Source organism: Scomber japonicus, chromosome 8, assembly GCF_027409825.1.
Source record: "Scomber japonicus isolate fScoJap1 chromosome 8, fScoJap1.pri, whole genome shotgun sequence".
Taxonomy (NCBI): domain Eukaryota; kingdom Metazoa; phylum Chordata; class Actinopteri; order Scombriformes; family Scombridae; genus Scomber; species Scomber japonicus.
In genome coordinates, this window is record NC_070585.1 from 3,095,857 (window position 1) to 3,113,914 (window position 18,058).

At 45.1% G+C, this 18,058-nt stretch overlaps 1 protein-coding gene across 1 annotated transcript; it reads right to left on the reverse strand.

Annotated features, from left to right (window-relative positions):
- Positions 1–8,488: 8,488 nt before the first annotated feature.
- On the reverse strand, positions 8,489–10,957 carry LOC128363480 (uncharacterized). Its single transcript, XM_053324485.1, has 2 exons — positions 10,816–10,957; positions 8,489–10,722 (listed from the first exon to the last, which is right to left on the reverse strand). Exons 1-2 carry the CDS (start codon positions 10,955–10,957, stop codon positions 8,657–8,659), a joined length of 2,208 nt encoding a protein of 735 aa, XP_053180460.1. The 3' UTR covers positions 8,489–8,656.
- Between the last annotated feature and the right edge of the window lie 7,101 nt (positions 10,958–18,058).

The window sequence follows — 18,058 nt, forward strand, 5'->3', positions numbered from 1 at the left end:
CAGAGGATAGGTCATAGGTCTGATGATCAAATAGTCAACAATAGGTCACGTAAGACCTTCCTGTTCTTGTCTTATTTACTTTTCTTATCAGGTTTGAACTTGAAACTGTTGAATAGTTTGGTTTTCAAGTCCCGAGCCACACGAGTCAAATCCAAGTCAATTATCAAACCTTCATTTTTGTGACTTAAGAATGTCTCAGCTCTGTAGGATAGACAAAAATGTTTGGTATATTGGAAACCACTGATTTGATGGACTTTAATTGGAACCTGGACATCAAAGTATCGCTCAGCAGTGTTACTCATCTCCACAATGTACATGGACTTACATTACTGCCAGCATTGATCAGGCTCCTGCCTATATTTGTGAATTGCTAACTCCTTATGAAGCCTGAGATCCTCCAGCAGGCGAACCTAGTGTCATCTTTTAAATCTCTTCTTTAGACTCACTTTTATCGTCTGGCTTTTTTTTTTAAGTGTCTTTATTTTTATTTAAATATTGTATATTGTCTATATTTTTACCTTGGAGTTTTTCCACTTGCATCATCTGCTTTTATTGTAAAGCACTTTGTAACTTTGTTATGCTGTATAAAAGAAGTTATTATTATTATTATTTTCATCATTATCATTATTATTGTTAACCTTATCTACTTGACTTCAGCAAAACAAGCAAATGTTGTGTAAACTCAAATGAACTATGTAGACTATATCACCGTGTCCGCCACTGGCTGTTAGTGACAGCGCAGACAGGCAGACTAAAGAGTGCCAGATCGAGAATGGCATCATGTCTGTCTGCCCTCCAACCGAGTGCTGTGACTGGATGCTGCTGGATGTCGCCTCTGTCGCTCTGCCAATTTGATTGCTGTCGCCGCTGACGCCTGTCAGTGTCCTCTTTGAGACCCATCTGTTTCTTAACTCAGGAGGTCACGAGGAAAATCAATATGCTGCTGCTCGGCTGGATCTGTGTCCGGGTCAGGGCTGGTGTATTGGTTAGGTATTGGTATTTTATGAACAAAGCGGGGTACAAGTATGAGAGAAAACTGCTTTGTCCTAATATTATCACAAGCAAAAACACTTTTATCTACTTAATGAAAGAAAAACAGCTGCAAGTCACTCTGAAGAGGAATACACTCATATTTCTTCCAGTATATCTGTGTAGATAAAGGGAGGCCATGTGATGTGTGGTGTGTATTATGAGCGTGTGTGTCCTGTGTGAGAAAAGATGCTCTCTCCTCCCTCAGTTTAGCACTGTTAAGTCCCCCCCCCTCACCCCCACTTTGTTATTCTCATGTTTTGTCCCCTCTTGTCTTTTCTTCCCTCTGTCATTTTCTTTCTTTGTTGTTTGCTCATTGTGCCCCCCCCTTCTCTCACCCTCTCTTCAACCCCCCTCCTAAAACTCAGATTAAAGGAATGATGCAAACTCCTCGTCTCTTTCTCATGCTCGATTCCTTTCTGGAGCGAGTCGACTTGCCAGCGGCCTGGGGAAGTTTAAGAAAGCATCTTTTTATAGACGATGTAAAAACAAGCACCAAACACATATGCTTTTAATATCCATGTGCAAAACAAAATGTGGCATTAAGCTATGCATACATTCCACCCTGGAGTGGTAGGTTGCTGTGATCCATTAGAGATGTTTCACCAGTGTGAGTTTTAAAAAACCTCAAAACATGCACATTTCTCACACATCAACAACAACAAGATGATTAATCCATTCCTTTTAAAACCTCATGCAACTGCTATTTTAGTGTTACTATCATAAACACCTGGGTTTGATGCTCTAATGGTGTACACTTGCCACACACACACACACACACGCACACAAATTATTCACATTACATCACAGAAGTCGCATGCTGGTACGCTGTATGTGTCTTTCCCCTTGTTTGTCTGATAGAGTCAGCATTATACCTGTGTGTGTGTGTGTGTGTGTGTGTGTGTGTGTGTGTTTGAGTGTGTGAGGACGGCTACACACATCCCGTAGGACTGTATGTCATTGCATGTCAACAATCCAAAAAACTGTTGTTCATGTAAATGTGAATGCTCAATATATGTAGAATCATTTTACTAGTAGAGATGTACATTTAATTCATTTGTGTGCAACAGAAAAACACAACTCTACCCCAAAAATCTGCATGTGACCCTGTGATGCAGATGTTTTTTTCTCAAAGATATAAAAAATGACCATGTCACATCTATTGAAGGAATATTTTACATTTTAAGGTATCAAATACTCAAAATGTGTAGTTTAAAGGACAGTAAAGTTGTTGTCTTGTTGTGATACTGTTTATTCTGACATAGTGCATCTACAGTACAACATCTGCCTGGAGCAAAAAAACACAACTTCTAGATACACAATGACATAAAAAAGTGAGACTTAGTTTTAAACTACCTACTTAAATATCACTGAGGTTAAAATCTGTTGAGAGTGACAGGTGAAGATGGTTTTGATATGATGCTGGTAAATGCAGCTAAACACACACTTACATGTCTTAACAAAGAAGGAAACATTCTGTTGCAGCCTGTAATGATTTTAAAGTTCATTTCAACCAAAACTCCCCATTAAGTTTATAATCGGATGTTGTGTTCCTTAATAAAAGTCTCATTGCTTCAGTTTTGTTTCTATTTAGGATCTATATTTAGCCTTTGTTTCTTTTTCCCACTACAGCCTTCCTTGTGTTTTTTGTAAATCTGCTGCACTCTGTTTACTTCTAGTCTATAGAGGCGCACAATTGTCTCTGCAAAACTGACAAACTGTCAAAACATTGCATGCTGTTAGTAAACCAAGAGAATGCATAATCAACCTTTGTTAACATTACTCTTATATTAAGCGTTGGTACATTTATATTAAACATCTGTGCGTGGTAAATGTCTAAAAAAAATAAGGCACTACATTTTTAGTTCTGTCTTAACATGTGTTATTTAAAGCCACTGAAACCTTGGCTGAGTGATTCATTAAGCATCTACAAACTTCAGAGTGAAAATAAAGTAGCGTACCATTTTATTTGTGCCTGCCATGGAATAAACAACCAAATCTATCAATCAATCAATGGACCGTACATGGTAAGAAAGCAAGCATGTATTTTATATTCCACTAACTAACACACTAAGTTAGACCGTCCAAATCTGTGTTTTTATTGAACTATACCTCCTGGAGTATGACGCTAATCATGTTAGCATTCCATCATTCACTACACAAACAAACAGTTAGCATTAGCTTTACTTTGAGAAATGTCTGTCCTTATTATCATCTACCCCAGTAGTCTGCTAGTTATATAGACTATTCGGCTAACTAGCGGTTTAGGTCAGACCACACATACATACATACATGTTTTATAGGCCACTTCCCAGACTAGAAGCTAAGTATTTTAGCATCTTCCATCCACTTCCATTAAACGGTCAGCATTAGGTTTGCTATGCTACACCTTTGAGCTATGTATCCTGTCCTTTATTATTACAGATTTAGTGGTGTACCCTAGTCTACATACAGTAGCTGGTTGAATTTGAATTCTCAGTCTAGCTTAAAGCAAAGCAAAGTGCAGTGGGCTGTTTCCCCCTCATATTTCAGTGAGATCAGCTTGGATTTCCCATGGGGGAGACGACTGGATGTGTTGTGAAGTCAGCTTGGCGAGTTTTCCACATCAATCATCTTTCACCCAAATATGACTAGACATTATTACGTAATTAATGTCCTTGCTTAGCCCCACCTAACTTCAACCCAGTAACAAGGGGAGGGAGAGTGACTTTCTAAAGAATTACGTAGCTACTGGATGTCAAAAGCTATGTTCTCATACTTTAGGTGTTTCCTACGCACATTAGATCTCACATTACATAATTAAGAGCCGATCATGCACTTGCTTTACCAGGGGGCTTTAATATGCATGCAACTGTGAAGCAGGAGGTGGTCTTGTGCGTGCCAAATGCTCATTGTGTTCAGTGCTGAATTTCTCTCAGCTTTGGGGCGAGTCGACCCCAAAAAAGTGACACTTAGTATAATGTGAGAATGTTTTGCTTATGTAAACTGATGTTAATCTTGGCTCGCCCCTGCACACTGTCATCCTCAAAATGCTGGCTGAGAACAATGGAGGTTAGAGCATGACAAAGAAAATCCACAACAACAGAGCAGAGATAAACTGGGGAATAGAGAGTCAGACAGAGAAAGAAAGAGAGAGACGTGTTTGTTATGGCAGGTTGAGCTCTAGCCTGCGGGTGGCTGGAGATTAAAAATGTGTGGTTCTGAGCCTCGTATGATTTAGGAAGATTTAAGTATCAATTTGAGAGCCTTCAGATTGGCGTTGGTACGCCTTTCAAACTGAGTTGGGGAAGAGATGGCAGGAGAGAGATAAAACTTCCAGAGAACTTTAGTTTTTTTACTTTCAATCAGATTTGTTTAAATCATAAGAGGCAGGCAGGATGTTAAAGGGAGGACAATGAGGATGAAGGAAGAAACAATGACAGAAGAGAGACAGGCAGACAGACTGGAGGACATGGAGGCAGGTGGTGACGGGATGTTTCACCTTGTTACAGCAGATATTTCAAATTCTGCTGACGTTTACGAGTGAAATAAGAAACTGTTGATGGCTTTTCTGATCTTCCCAAATTTCCATCTATTTCATTCTTTTTTGGACTTATATTATTCAGTGTTATGCTTCAAACAGTGAACTTGTGATACCTTAAATGCAAATTAATTAATAAAAAGGACATACTCTGCACATATAGTACTGGTCAAAAGTTTGGACACACTATTGAAAATATTAGAAACACTTTTCATTTTATAAACTTCAAAACCAAGGTTTTGGTTTTCAAGTTTTGTTGCTGAAAAAATGAGTGCATCATTAATGAAACTAACCCCTAACCCTAACCTTAAACTTAAAGGATAATTACCGTTTTTTACAACCTGGACCTTCTTTCTAGCATAAAATACGATCATTTACTCACCCAGACAACTTCGGTGTCATTTGGAGTCGTTCGGACGAAATTAGCTCCAGTGGAGCGCCGCGTATATCCGTATAATCCGAGTACACATTTCACCAATATTTAGTTATGATACGTTAGTGCTATTCCCCTCCGAGCCCGTGGTGGCATGTTATCAACATCCGGGGTCTGTAGGTTGACCTACTAACCTCTGATCTGGATGATGTCATTTCCGAACGTCTCTACCACAGCCCGGTTTATCATTGAGTGGAAATCCTCCAGTGTTATGATACAGACGTTTATTGACACATCCAGACGCGTATCTCCTGGCCTCACATGCCACCAGCACTAACGTATCATGACTAAATATTGGTGAAATGAACTAGTTTCGTGGCAGATAATGCGTTATATAGAGGCTGCGCTTTGGTGCTCCGTGTACTCACATTATACGGATATATGCGGCGCTCCACTGGAGCTAATTTCATCCAAACGACTCCAAATGACACCAAAGTTGTCAGGGTGAGTAAATGATCGTATTTCATGCTAGAAAGAAGGTCCAGGTTGTAAAAAACAGTGATTATCCTTTAAGCCATTTTATTGTTGTTGTCATCAGCAAACATCTGCATTATGTTTTGACCACTAGGAGACAGCAGGACAAGCCGAAAACACTAACATATAATCCCATTACAAAGCTGATATAATGAATGCATTAGCAAACAATTTCTTATTCATACAACTAGCAGACGCAGAGCAACAGAAGCGTTCATTAATAGTTTTCTTCACCTAAATTTTAAGTCCATTTTTCTCTCCTTACAGCTTTATTTTCTCTTCACTAACTCCTGATAAATATATCTCTTTTGCTGTTAAATGCTCCACTATGTTCATCAGTGGTGTCTGTCTTTTTCAATGAAATCAGCTGTCTGCTGCTGCTGGAAACAAAGTTGATGAGAGCAGTGAGACTGAACCAGAATATACGTTTGGTAAACAGACTGTAAAACCAAAGAAATGAGCTGAGAGACAACGCCCTGAAGAGTAATACGTATTTGTTGGTTTGTACAACACAACACATTACACATAGTCCAATGTCTCACAGCAGTGTGATATAAGTCTTGAAATTTAATGTATAGATTTGTGTACATGGACATAAATCTTCCTTTTTTGTGACAGTCAGCACAACTTTCAAACCAACGTATCTCAATTAGAGTACATACACCATGATTTTTCTGTCAGTTTGATCACTGTTAAAAAATAATGGTGTTTTACGATGATGACAACACTGTGGTTAATGTCTGGTTGGGTTTAGGCACAAAAACCACTTGGTTAGCGTTAGGGAAAGATTATGCATTGGGTTATATGACGCTTCCTTAAAGTTAGGCCACCTTTTATCATCATGGCAACAGCAAAGTCCACCTTTGTCACTTGTGTAGCCATACACCCAACCTGCCATGTCCAACATGGACATTTGTATATTATATAGACATCATCGATGGCATGCATCAGTCAAATGCATACAGTATATATATTTCTAATTGAAATACATTAGTTTAAAAGTCGTGCTGAAATTGGAAACTTGGCATCTATGTAGATTAATCTATAGATTGAACTACATTACTATTTCCCAGACTGTTGCATAGTCATTAGTCATTTGAGTGGTTGATCATATAAATATGATATACTTCAACAGCAGCTGGTCAGCTTGATTCAGTATCACAATTCATTCCATGGTTGTTTCCACTAGTTAGTGATCTTATATCTGAAGAACAATATTTCGTTTTTTTAGTCAGTTTTTAATCAGGTGAACAGTTTTCAAACCAAAAATTAGAATTATTCACCCATGTCTTAATATTTTATACAGTGCCTTGAGTTTTGAAGTAGAAAGTTAACTTTACCGTCACACTACCTTCACAATGATTTCCATCAGGTTAAAGCATATGACAGATTCTCTCCTAGTGGATCTACAGTTTACTGAAAGCTGAAAGCCACAGCATTAACATTGAGTAACTTGCACCCACAGTTGATTCAAATGATTGAACTAGGCTGCTGGACTGCTGTGTAGTATTTTATGATTTTTATGCTCCCAGAAAGTCTGTTTTAGCAATGAGAAAGAAAAAAGAAAAAGAAAATGTAGAAAAAGAAATCCAGCAATAGCCTTTTAGCCATTTGGGCCCAGTTGATCAAATTTGGTCACATTATACAATATTAACTCTTCTTTTGGTTCTGGTGTTGGTTTACAACTCCTGAGAAACACATCAGGCTCTTTGGTGCTGTTGAGTGGGTTTCAGAACATTTTGGTGGAAACAGCTGCCTGCTGCTGGTGGAAATGAGAAGTGAAACTGAACCCAAAAAAACCCCAAAACAAAACAAAAACTTTAGGTTATTTACATAACCCCGGTTCTCTGAGTAATATGAGTGAGATGTCTCACTATGGGATGCACGCCTCGCTGCAGCCCTCAGAAGCATTTATCTCATTACGCCAATCCTGATTGGCTGGTGAACGTGTCCGTCCGCCACAGGTAGTCCCACCTACCTTAAATAGCTCATGCGGACGGCACCACCCTCATTCAAGATAAGCACCTCTTCTCACTCGCCCAAGCAAGAAGGGTAGTCTGGTGAGACATCTCACTCATATTACTCAGAGAACCGGGGTTATGTAAATAACCTAAAGTTCTCTTTCATAATATTTCGTTCGATGTCTCACTATGGGATATGGTTGCTCCCGTATTGCCAGACAAGCTTATCGAGCGTCCACCAACCCACAGGGAAAAATGTACTCTGTTCCAATCAGGACAGCAAAACCGCGCGTGCCACGCACGGAGCGGAGACGTCCAGCATATAAAAACGGACAAAAGTGAGAGGCGAGGACCAACTCGCTGCAGCACAGATGTCCTGAACAGAAACTCCCCTGAATAAGGCCCAGGATGCGGCCAAGCCCCGAGTCGAGTGTGCCCGCAGACCCGCAGGTGTCTGCAAACCCTGACTCGTATAAGCCAAAGCAATCGCCTCCACGACCCAGTGGGACAGGCGCTGCTTTGTGACAGGTTTCCCCTTATGAGGATTAGCCCAGGAGACAAACAGCTGATCGCTCCTCCTGAAACCCTTAGTCCTGTCCATGTAAGCGCGCACCGCACGGACTGGACATAACGCATGTGACCGCTGCTCTCCAGGTGAGGCAGCAAAGGCCACAAGGTCAATAGGAGAACATGAGCCCACTACCTTAGGCACAAAGGCCGGGTTGGGCTTCAAAATCATCCTCACATCCCCCGGGAAAAGCTGAGTGCATGATGGATGCACCGAAAGCGCATGGATGTCACTAACCCGTTTAGCCGAAGCCAGAGCCAGTAACAACACTGTCTTGAGAGACAGGTGTTTCAAGCCTGCTCCCCCCAGCGGCTCAAAAGGAGGACCCTTGAGCCCCTCCAGAACCACCGCCAGATCCCATGGTGGCACCAGCGGTCTGGACACGGGGAGAAGCCTGCGCGCTCCCTTCATAAAACGGCAAACCAGCGGGTGCTGGCTCGCTGTTTGTTCCCTAAACCCCACGTGACAGGCAGCTATAGCTGCCAAGTACACTTTAACTGTGGAGAAGGCTTTTCGTTTGTCAATCAGGTCCTGTAAGAATGACAATATCACACCCACTGGACACTGAAAAGGAACATGGCCATTTCTGTGACACCAGTCCTCAAACACTCTCCACTTACAGTCATACAGAGACCTAGTGGAAGAGGCTCGAGCACTTTGTATAGTGGAAATCACACGCTGTGGGAGTCCCACAGCTGACAAATTGAACCACTCAGGGGCCAAACCCACAGCGCCAGGCGTTCTGGGTGCGGGTGGAAAACCGTGCCCCCCCCCTGCGATAACAGGTCCCTGCGCAGCGGGAGCTGCCAAGGTTGCGCGCACAGCAACCGATATATCTCCGCCAGCCAATGCATCGCAGGCCAATGCGGAGCTATCAGAATCAGCGCGTGGCCGTGGTCCCTCACTCTGGATAGAGTGGCGGGTATCAGGGCCAAGGGAGGGAACGCGTAAAGAAGCTCGTGCGGCCAGACGTGCGCTAGTGCGTCTATGCCGAGGGGAGCATCCAGGCTGCGCAGAGAGTAAAACAGCGCGCACTGCCCGTTTCCTCTTGACGCGAACAGATCCACCGCGGCCCGACCATAACGGGCCCATATCTGTTCCACAATCTCCGGGTGCAGAGTCCACTCCCCGTATACCGGCGCGCCCCTGGACAACAGGTCCGCGCCCGTGTTCAGAGCTCCCGGGACGTGCGTCGCCCTCAGGGAGAGGAGACGACCGCAGCTCCACAGGATCAGTCTGCGTGCCAGCATGTGCAACTGACGAGAGCGCAACCCCCCTTGGCGGTTGATGTACGCTACCGTCGTGGTATTGTCCGTCCTCACTAGGACATGATGGCCCATGAGAGACGGAAGGAAGTGTTTCAGGGAGAGGAACACCGCTGAAAGTTCCAGAAAATTTATGTGAGACCGCTGGAGGTCCACACTCCAGCGGCCCCTCACTGACCGGCCCTCGTGAATTCCGCCCCACCCTGTCAGGCTGGCGTCCGTAGTGATCACCTTCCTGGACAGGACAGAGCCCATGGGCACCCCGCGGGTCAGAAAAGACGGGGCTCGCCAGTGGCGCAGTGCCCTGACGCACCCCGGCGTAACCAACACTCTCCGTGCGCCATGACGCACGGGATCCAGCCCGCATGAGGCCACCCAGAGCTGGAATTCCCTCATGTGGAGGCGACCGAGACGAACCACGAGAATGGCTGACGCCATCAGTCCGAGTAATCGAAGACACAATCTGAATTGAACAGATTTGCCTGGATGGAAAAGCGCGAGACATGCTCTGAAAGCTCTCACTCGCTCCGCCGAGAGGCGCGCCGTGAAAATCACCGAGTCCAGGGATAATCCCAGAAAGATTATGTCCTGTGTCGGGCACAGCATGCTCTTTTCCGCGTTTATCACAAAACCCAGGTCTAATAGGTGCCGTGGTAGAATACGCGTATGCGCCATGGCCTCCTGCCTCGATTGTGCCAAAAGCAGCCAATCGTCCAGATATGTGGCCAAGCGAATGCCCTGCTGTCTCAGCGGGGCTATCGCCGCTTCCGTGCACCGGACGAACACCCTCGGGCTTAAAGACAGACCGAATGGGAGCACGTGGTACTCGTAGCACGTCCCCTGGAAAGCGAACCTCAGATACTTTCTGTGGGGAGGATATATTGGAATGTGGAAATACGGGTCTTTCAGATCGACAGAAGTGAACCAATCGTTCTGTCGCACCAGGCGCAGCAGGGATGCGTGTGTGAGCATCCTGAACTTGTATTTCCTGAGAAATGTGTTCAGAGCACGTAGATCCAGGATAGGGCGAATACCACTCCCCCCCCGTTTTGGGACCAGAAAGTACCTGGAGTAAAAACCGCTCTGACACTGTGCGGGAGGAACGACACAGATTGCTCCTTTGTTTAACAGTGAGAGGATTTCCTCTTGTAAAACACGAGCTGACTCTCCCTGAGCCTGGGAGTGTATTATGCCGGCGAATCGAGGGGGAACGGCGACAAACTGCAGCCTGTAACCTCTCGAAATCGTCTTCAACACCCAGGGTGAAGCTGCGAGCGCAGCCCATCTCTCCCACCTGCGGCAGAGAGGTGAGACGCGCTGCAGCTCCTCCACCATGAGAGGTCCCAACCGCGGTGCGGTGGTGCCCTCTCGTGGTGGAAAACTGACATGGCCTCTGGGCAGTGCTGTGCACTTTGGCCCGGGAGGACATTTTATAGTTTTGGCTTTTATGCGCTGCGCCCTCGGCACTCGGCCTGGATGCGACAGCGGGGCACATTTTATTTTCTTTATGAAAACTTGTGTGTGTGTGCGTGCTTGTGGACATGGGAGAGGGGCAACCGCTGAACCCTCTGCCGTCAGATGTCCGTCTCTCCCGGTCTGCTCTGGCACGGTCCGTGGCAGCCGGGAGATGGGGGCGTGGGGGGCCCCGGAGTGCACGCTCGGAAGCCAAACAGGTGGAGCTGGAGAACGGGGAACTTCCAGCTGCATCACCGGTGAAGAGAGGGGCGGTCAGGCCGCTCTCTTCTTCTTCCTGGCCTGGTGGCTGGTAGCTTGCGCGGGCTGTGCCGGCGGAGCTGTAGCTGGGGCCGAGGGCTTCTTGAACCAGCCGGGCCGCCCGGGCACGGGCGGCGGGGCGGGCTGAGGTTTCGGATGTTTCGGTATTTTGAACTGCGAAACCTGGGAGGCAGCCTGCGCGAAGGATTTACGCTGCGCAGGTGGAGAGGGAGCTGGGGGCTTGCGAGGGAGGCAGAGCTTGAGAGCTTCGTCTTCCTTCTTTTTGGCTTCACACCGTTTTTGCATCGATGCTAGGGCGGAACCAAAAATACCCTCCGGGACAATGGGCATGTCCAGGACGTCGTCCTTCTCTCTGTCTGACAGGCTGGCGAGGTTGAGCCACCGCGCTCGCTCCTGCAGAACCATGGTCCCCATCGCTCTTCCCGTGGCCTGGACCGCGCAGCGTTGGACACGGAGACACAGGTCGGTGATGACCGGTATCTCCTCCCACGCAGCTGGGTCCTGAGTTAGCGCAACATCCTCGCACAACTCAGCCTGGTAAGCCGTGAGCAGCGAGAGGACATTGAGCGCTCTGGCCGAGAGCGCCGCCGCCTTGTACGCTTTCTCAGTCAGGGCTGACTGAAAACGGTCGGACTTGGACGGCAGGCTGGGGCTCCGGGAGGACACCGCTGACAGCTGGGGGTGAAGGTGAGCTGCAACAAGTGGCTCCATCGGAGGCATGCGGAGCAGACCCAGGCTCTCCATCGCCTCACAGTCGAGGGACGAGGCCCCGGGAACCGGGCTCCGGCTGCTGTAGGGGCGGTCTCTCCATGAGCGCGCCACCTCCTCCAGCAGCTCCGGGAAGACGGGGAGAAGTTGCTTCGTCGCGCTCTTGGCCAAGGGCAATTTCTTCCCCTCGTAGCGAGATCTGGTGGTCTCAGCTACGACAGCGGGCCAGGGGATGCCCAGCCGGGCAGCAGCGCGTTTGCACACGTCTAGCATGTCCGAGCTGGGGGAGGGAGAAGCTGGTGTGCTACTCTCATCTCCATCCCGAGAGTCGACGGAAGCCGCGGGCTTTGCAGCCCGAGCTGGCGTGATGAAGATGTCATCCTCTTCTTCATCCTCTGATATGAGGAGATCCAAGGCGCCATCATCATCTTCCCCATAGTCCAAATCCAGGACGTCTTCCTCCAGCGGGGGAACCGCGGCTAGCTCGAGCTGGGAGCCCCAGCTGTTGCTAGCCTCCGGTGTCGCCACCGCAGCGACCCCCACCTCCTCTCCGCCCTCGACGGCGGCGCCGTCGGAAGAGAGATAGGGGTCATGTCCAGACAGGCTAGCCTGGCGGGCTAGTCGTCTGCGGAGACTCTTGATGGTGAACACCGCACAGTGTTGACACGAGCCGGGGACCTCGATAGCCGCCCGGGCGTGTTCCAGCCCAAGACAGCACGAGCAGACCTGGTGTGGATCCATGCTCGATATCTTATTCCCGCAGCGACAGAGTCTGGCTCCGGAGTCTCCGTGCCCTCTGGTGTGAGGGGTTTTAGCCTCCATTCCGTGCGAGCTGGTGTGCAGGCAGGGAGCCGAGGCAGTTAGCTGGTGTGCTAACCGTAAAGAAACCGAGAATTAGCTGGTGTGCTAATGCCCGGTGCTCGAGTAGCCGTGGTGGGGCGTCGAGAGCAGTGCTGACCAAGCCGTGGAGGGCAGGAAAGCACTGAGTTCGATCTGGTGTGACCGACGAAGCAGAAAAATGTCCTAAGCTAGTAGCGCCCAGCGACAGAAGCTAAATAAGATCCGTCTATGGACAGTTAAGCTAGCTAGCCCTGGACGCGAGATATGCTCAGAGTGAGAAGAGGTGTTTGAATGAGGGTGGTGCCGTCCGCATGAGCTATTTAAGGTAGGTGGGACTACCTGTGGCGGACGGACACGTTCACCAGCCAATCAGGATTGGCGTAATGAGATAAATGCTTCTGAGGGCTGCAGCGAGGCGTGCATCCCATAGTGAGACATCGAACGAAATATTATGAAAGAGAACTACATTTATGGGCTATAAAACCTAAAAAAACAATGAGCTGAAGGATGCCAAAAAGTCCTGCAGAGCTGAGAAGAAGTGCACAGTGTGGGTTCATCACATTACACATTTTCAGTCCATTGTCCATATACAAATATTTATTGGTGCAGCTTTAAGTGAAGAGTAGATGTATATATCTGTACCTGTATGTACCTGCATATTTTTACATCCATTGTTCTGCTGGGACTTTCAAAAGAAGTGCACACACACACACACACACACGCGCACACACACACCAAGTCCACACAAAGATTGTTTAGCTGGAGTCTCGTGCACGCTCATGTTGTGCAGAGACGAGAAAACAGGAAATTGGTAGCATCTCGTTCCCTTCTGCCAGGCTTCAACTGCTAATTGAGCATATGCTTTCCCCCATAGTACCTCATTAGAGACAGAAAGAGGAGGGTGGCGGGGGGGGAGAAAAAGAAGAAGAGATTCAAAGAAATTGCGAAAAGGAAGAGAAAATAAATGATGGCAAGAGAAAGAAATGCGAGAGAAGAGATGTGAAATTGCCTTCAGGTGGTAAATTCTGCTGTGACTGTGAGGCCCCCGTGGCATCAGGGAGAATTCCCTTCCTCAAGTCAAGCTCACTGCTATTCCTGTCGTAGAACCGCAGGCTATGCCACACACACACACACACACACACACACACACGCACACACACACACACACATTCCACATTAAGAACAAATTCTTCTCCCACATACACAAGAGCAGTACTTAATTTAAAAGCATCACAGCTACTGGTCCAAAACTGCATGTTCTATAAGGTAATATATACCCGATAATAAAGTAAGGATTTATTTTACATTAAACTTGAATGTTCATTAGTTACCTTGAAAAAAGTCTTAGCACAAGCTCCATTTACTGGACATCTTCCAAAGCTTTCATTTACATCTGTGTCCTGTGTATAGGAATTCAGCCATATGGTAAGTTATATAAGAGTTAGAAGATAATGATAATTTATGATAAGATATGTAAGTCACATGATAATTGAACCATCTCTATGGCAACACTCAAAAGCTCTGAAACTGTACCAGTAAATAGACCATGTGCTAAGCCGCTAACATATGTTGTGAATTCCTATAATACCACTAATATATGCACACATTCACATTATGCTACCCAACCCAGCAAAGCATCAGGTTTTGAGTAGAAGTTTATATGGATGGTTTACAGTATTAATTAGCCTGGTATACAAGCATTTAGTAATGAATTTTAATAAAGGGTTAGGTTTAGTTTCACCTTGTTGTTCTGCCTCCTAGTGGCTAAAAAAACAACAACGCCAAAACAAATTAGGGCTGCTCTTTTTAGCCATGTGCTGGGATCAGATTCAAGCTGCATACATAAAACAGATATTACCTAATGAAGTTGTCATGAATGTGTTAGCAAGTAGTTGCCTAGTTACACATCCAGAACGCACAGATCAACATTATAATTCATGTATTTATTAAGTTGAAGTAGTTTTAAATTGTTTGTGTCACCTGATGAATGTAAGTCCAACTCTTAAATAATATGTGTCTCTTTAGCTGCTAAATACTCCACTGTGTTCACCAGCTAGTCTCTAACTTGGTCTCTTTCCTGTTTGGTGCTGGAAGTGATAGTGATGAGAAATGATGCCAATGAGTCCTAGAGGAGCGTCAGAGTGATGTGGTGCGTAAAAAATAATTAAATAAGCTGAAAGAGGCTAAAACGTTTCATAGAGGTTTCATGAGGGTTGCTGTAGAGTGGAGTGACTTCCACACTACACATAATTATCTGTATGCTCCATTATGAACATAAACATATTGATCATTATGTGGTCATAGCTTTTACCACACTCCTTGCAAGACATTTCATTCTAACTAAACAGAAGCAACAAGCCTTCCTGTCTTTCACTCAATGAGTCAAGGAATAAATGATAAATATACATTAAAAGGATCATTTCAAACAGTGGTTCATTTATGGAGGGCCTTTCGAGACTTCTACTGTATGTCTCTCTCCAGGAACCTCTTGATAAAGACTAGGTTAAAATGTCCTATTACAGTAGTGAGCAAATGGGTGGGTGGGTTAGTGGTATTATATCAATGTTTTTGATGATAATACACTTTTGTGTTCGGGGGATGGGTGAGTTCAATTTCTCCATGTTTGTACTTGTATTGTCATTGTTTGTCTAACTATATTACATGTGTACTGATAATGTTTCTTCTGATGTTAGATTTGGAATGACTTATAACTTGTATCTTGAATGGTTTTTTATTGCTATTTCACTTAATTAAAAGATCTGAAAACCCAGCGGCCCCCGCATAGGAATTCATACTTCCTTTTATCTCCTTCAGACAAAGGTGAAAGGTCAGCGTCAGCAGCAGCAGCACAGAGACTCTGGCGCCTACAGGGGTCCATCATCTAGTTCAAGGACCATTTATGTGACTCATGAGATGATTGTGGTGTAAAAACTGCAGTTTGGATACATGCATACATACACGCTGTATATATACTGCATACTACTATTAATATATATGTGTGAAGAGGCAGAGGAGAAATATGAGGACAGATGGAAAAATGAAGTACACTCCTATCAAATCCCAGATAAACAGTTAGCCACAGTGTCCCCAGGCAAGGGGACAGAGGACCCATATGGTGCCCTGACTGCAGGGATGCAGTGTAGCCATGGTGATGTGAGAGGAGTCAGGTGTGAATAGCCATAAGGAGCCACTCTAAACTTTCCTCCATCCATTTACCCTGTCTGTCCCGGGAGGACAACACAAAGGTTTTGACTGTATCTTCTTTCCTTCCTTCCTCCCTTCCTTCCATCCTTCTGTCCTTCCTTCCTCCTTCTGTCCTTCCCTTGTTCCTTTCTTCCTTCATTACTCCTCTCTTTCCTCCCTTCCTTCAACCCCCTTTCTTCCTTCCTCCCTCCTTCTCTTTTTCTTTCCTTCCTTCCTTCCTCCTTTAATTTCTCTTCCTTCCTTCCTCCCTTCCCTCCTTTCCTTCCTTCTTCCACCCTTCCTTCCTCCCTTCCCTCCTTTCTCCCTTCCTTCCTTCTTTCCTTGACTCGAGGACAACAGGAAGGTTAATATGACAAAGACGACGACCAAATGTGATCTGACCATAGACCAACTTATATATAGACCAACCTGTATGCAATAACATTATTATTATTATTATTATTATTATTATTATTATTATTAAAGACTCTGTTCATTTATTGCAATTGGCTCACCTTGTTGTAGTGAGGTACAGATGTTGGCTGCTGTTACAGGTGCAGCAGAGCACACATCAGACCACACCTAGAGAACTCCTGCTGTTCAGCCTGCTGTTACAGTTACTCTTTAAAGGAATAGTTCAACATTTTGGGAAATACACTTCTCTGCTCTTGTTTTGAGACTGACATGTGTGTTAACCCTTACATAATCTTCATGTTCTGACTAAGAATTAGTCTCTACATCAATTTACATTCATAAATTCCACATCTGTCATTAATAAATGTTTGCTTAATCATTTTATTTTGATTAATTTGACTGAAAAAGGCATTTACAATGACTATTTTATGATCCAGGTGAACATTTGATAGAATATTTGGATAAAAAATGTTATTGGATAAAAAATGTCAGCTGCACAAAAGTTTAAAAAAAGGTGCATTTTGTTTCTGTTGCTGTATACTATGGGTCACATCAGGAAAATAAATGTGTATATGGTGTTTTCACAGCTCTCAAATGTAAAAATGGGTCACATTTGACCCTGAACAGTGTGTAAGGGTTGAGTACAGGAGTCAGCCTAACTTAGCATAAAGACTGGAGGCTGGTGGAAGCAGTTTTTTTTCTCGTACTTTGGACAGAGTGAAGTTAGCTGCCACCCCCCTGCTCTGCTAGCCCACATCCTGGATCTTTATCTGTACTGGACACCCACAGATCAAAGAGTGTACATTTGAGCACCTGTAGTAATAGCACATTTCCCTTTATTGGATTTCAACCTAAAATCTGTTTAATTCCACATTTATAGAATATTAAAGTGTATTGTGTTTTCTGATGTGCAAATAAAACATGTTCTCTCTCTTTTAGTTGAACTAAGCTACTGTAACATGTAGTTAAAGCTTTTCCACGTGGTGACACTAGTTCCCAGCACTGCAGACAGCACTGATACAAATCTAACTCTGTCCCCCTCCTCCTCCTCCTCTTCCTCAGTCCAGCAGATCATGTATCCTGTGGAATGTGGAGATTTTTTTTTCTCCCTCTTTTCCCCCCCTGCACCTAGAAAATAAACACATGAAACGTGAGGTCTGGGGATCAGCAGACTGTTCCAATTGGTATGTGTATGTATGTATATATGTGTGTGTGTGTGTGTGTGTGTGTGTGTGTGTGTGTGTGTATGTGTTGGCGTGGTTGGATTGCTGAGGAGGTGGGATTGGGGTAGGGTTGCCTGGAGTGCTTGGAGTACAGTGGGAGGGGGGCGTTCGGGAAAGATACAGAACAGCTGTGACCTATTTTTCCTCTCCTCTTTCAATCATTCTCTTCTCTTCCTTCGAGCCTCCTATACAGTTCTTCGGGCATTTCAAACTTTTAGCTCTGTGTGGTTTTGTATAGTTGCCACAACCAGCCCGAAAAAAGTCATTTAAAAAAAAAAAGTCCTGGCAGCCGCAACAAAACACACACACACACACACACACACACACACACACACATTTCCTTCAGCGTATTAGGTTGTGAGTTTCTTCTGAAAAGGCCAGTGTTTGGATACGCTGCTCCTTCTGAAGAGTTTGTGGGCTAATTTTACTGCCAACAGTTTAAAGGTCAGAGCCATTGTTTGCTATAACTGTCAAATAGCAGGAATTCTCCACAGTTATTCACAGATAAACACACATAAACTACACACACACATATATACACACATACATGGATACACGTGAACACACATGTCTCCATTGCCAGATCCATTCATTGGCTGTCGTTGTCATACAGCCCATACACATCTGGATTTGCTAGAGCTGCACAGTGGAAAGAATGTTCAGTGTGTGTGTGTGTGTGTGTGTGTGTGTGTGTGTGTGTGTGTGT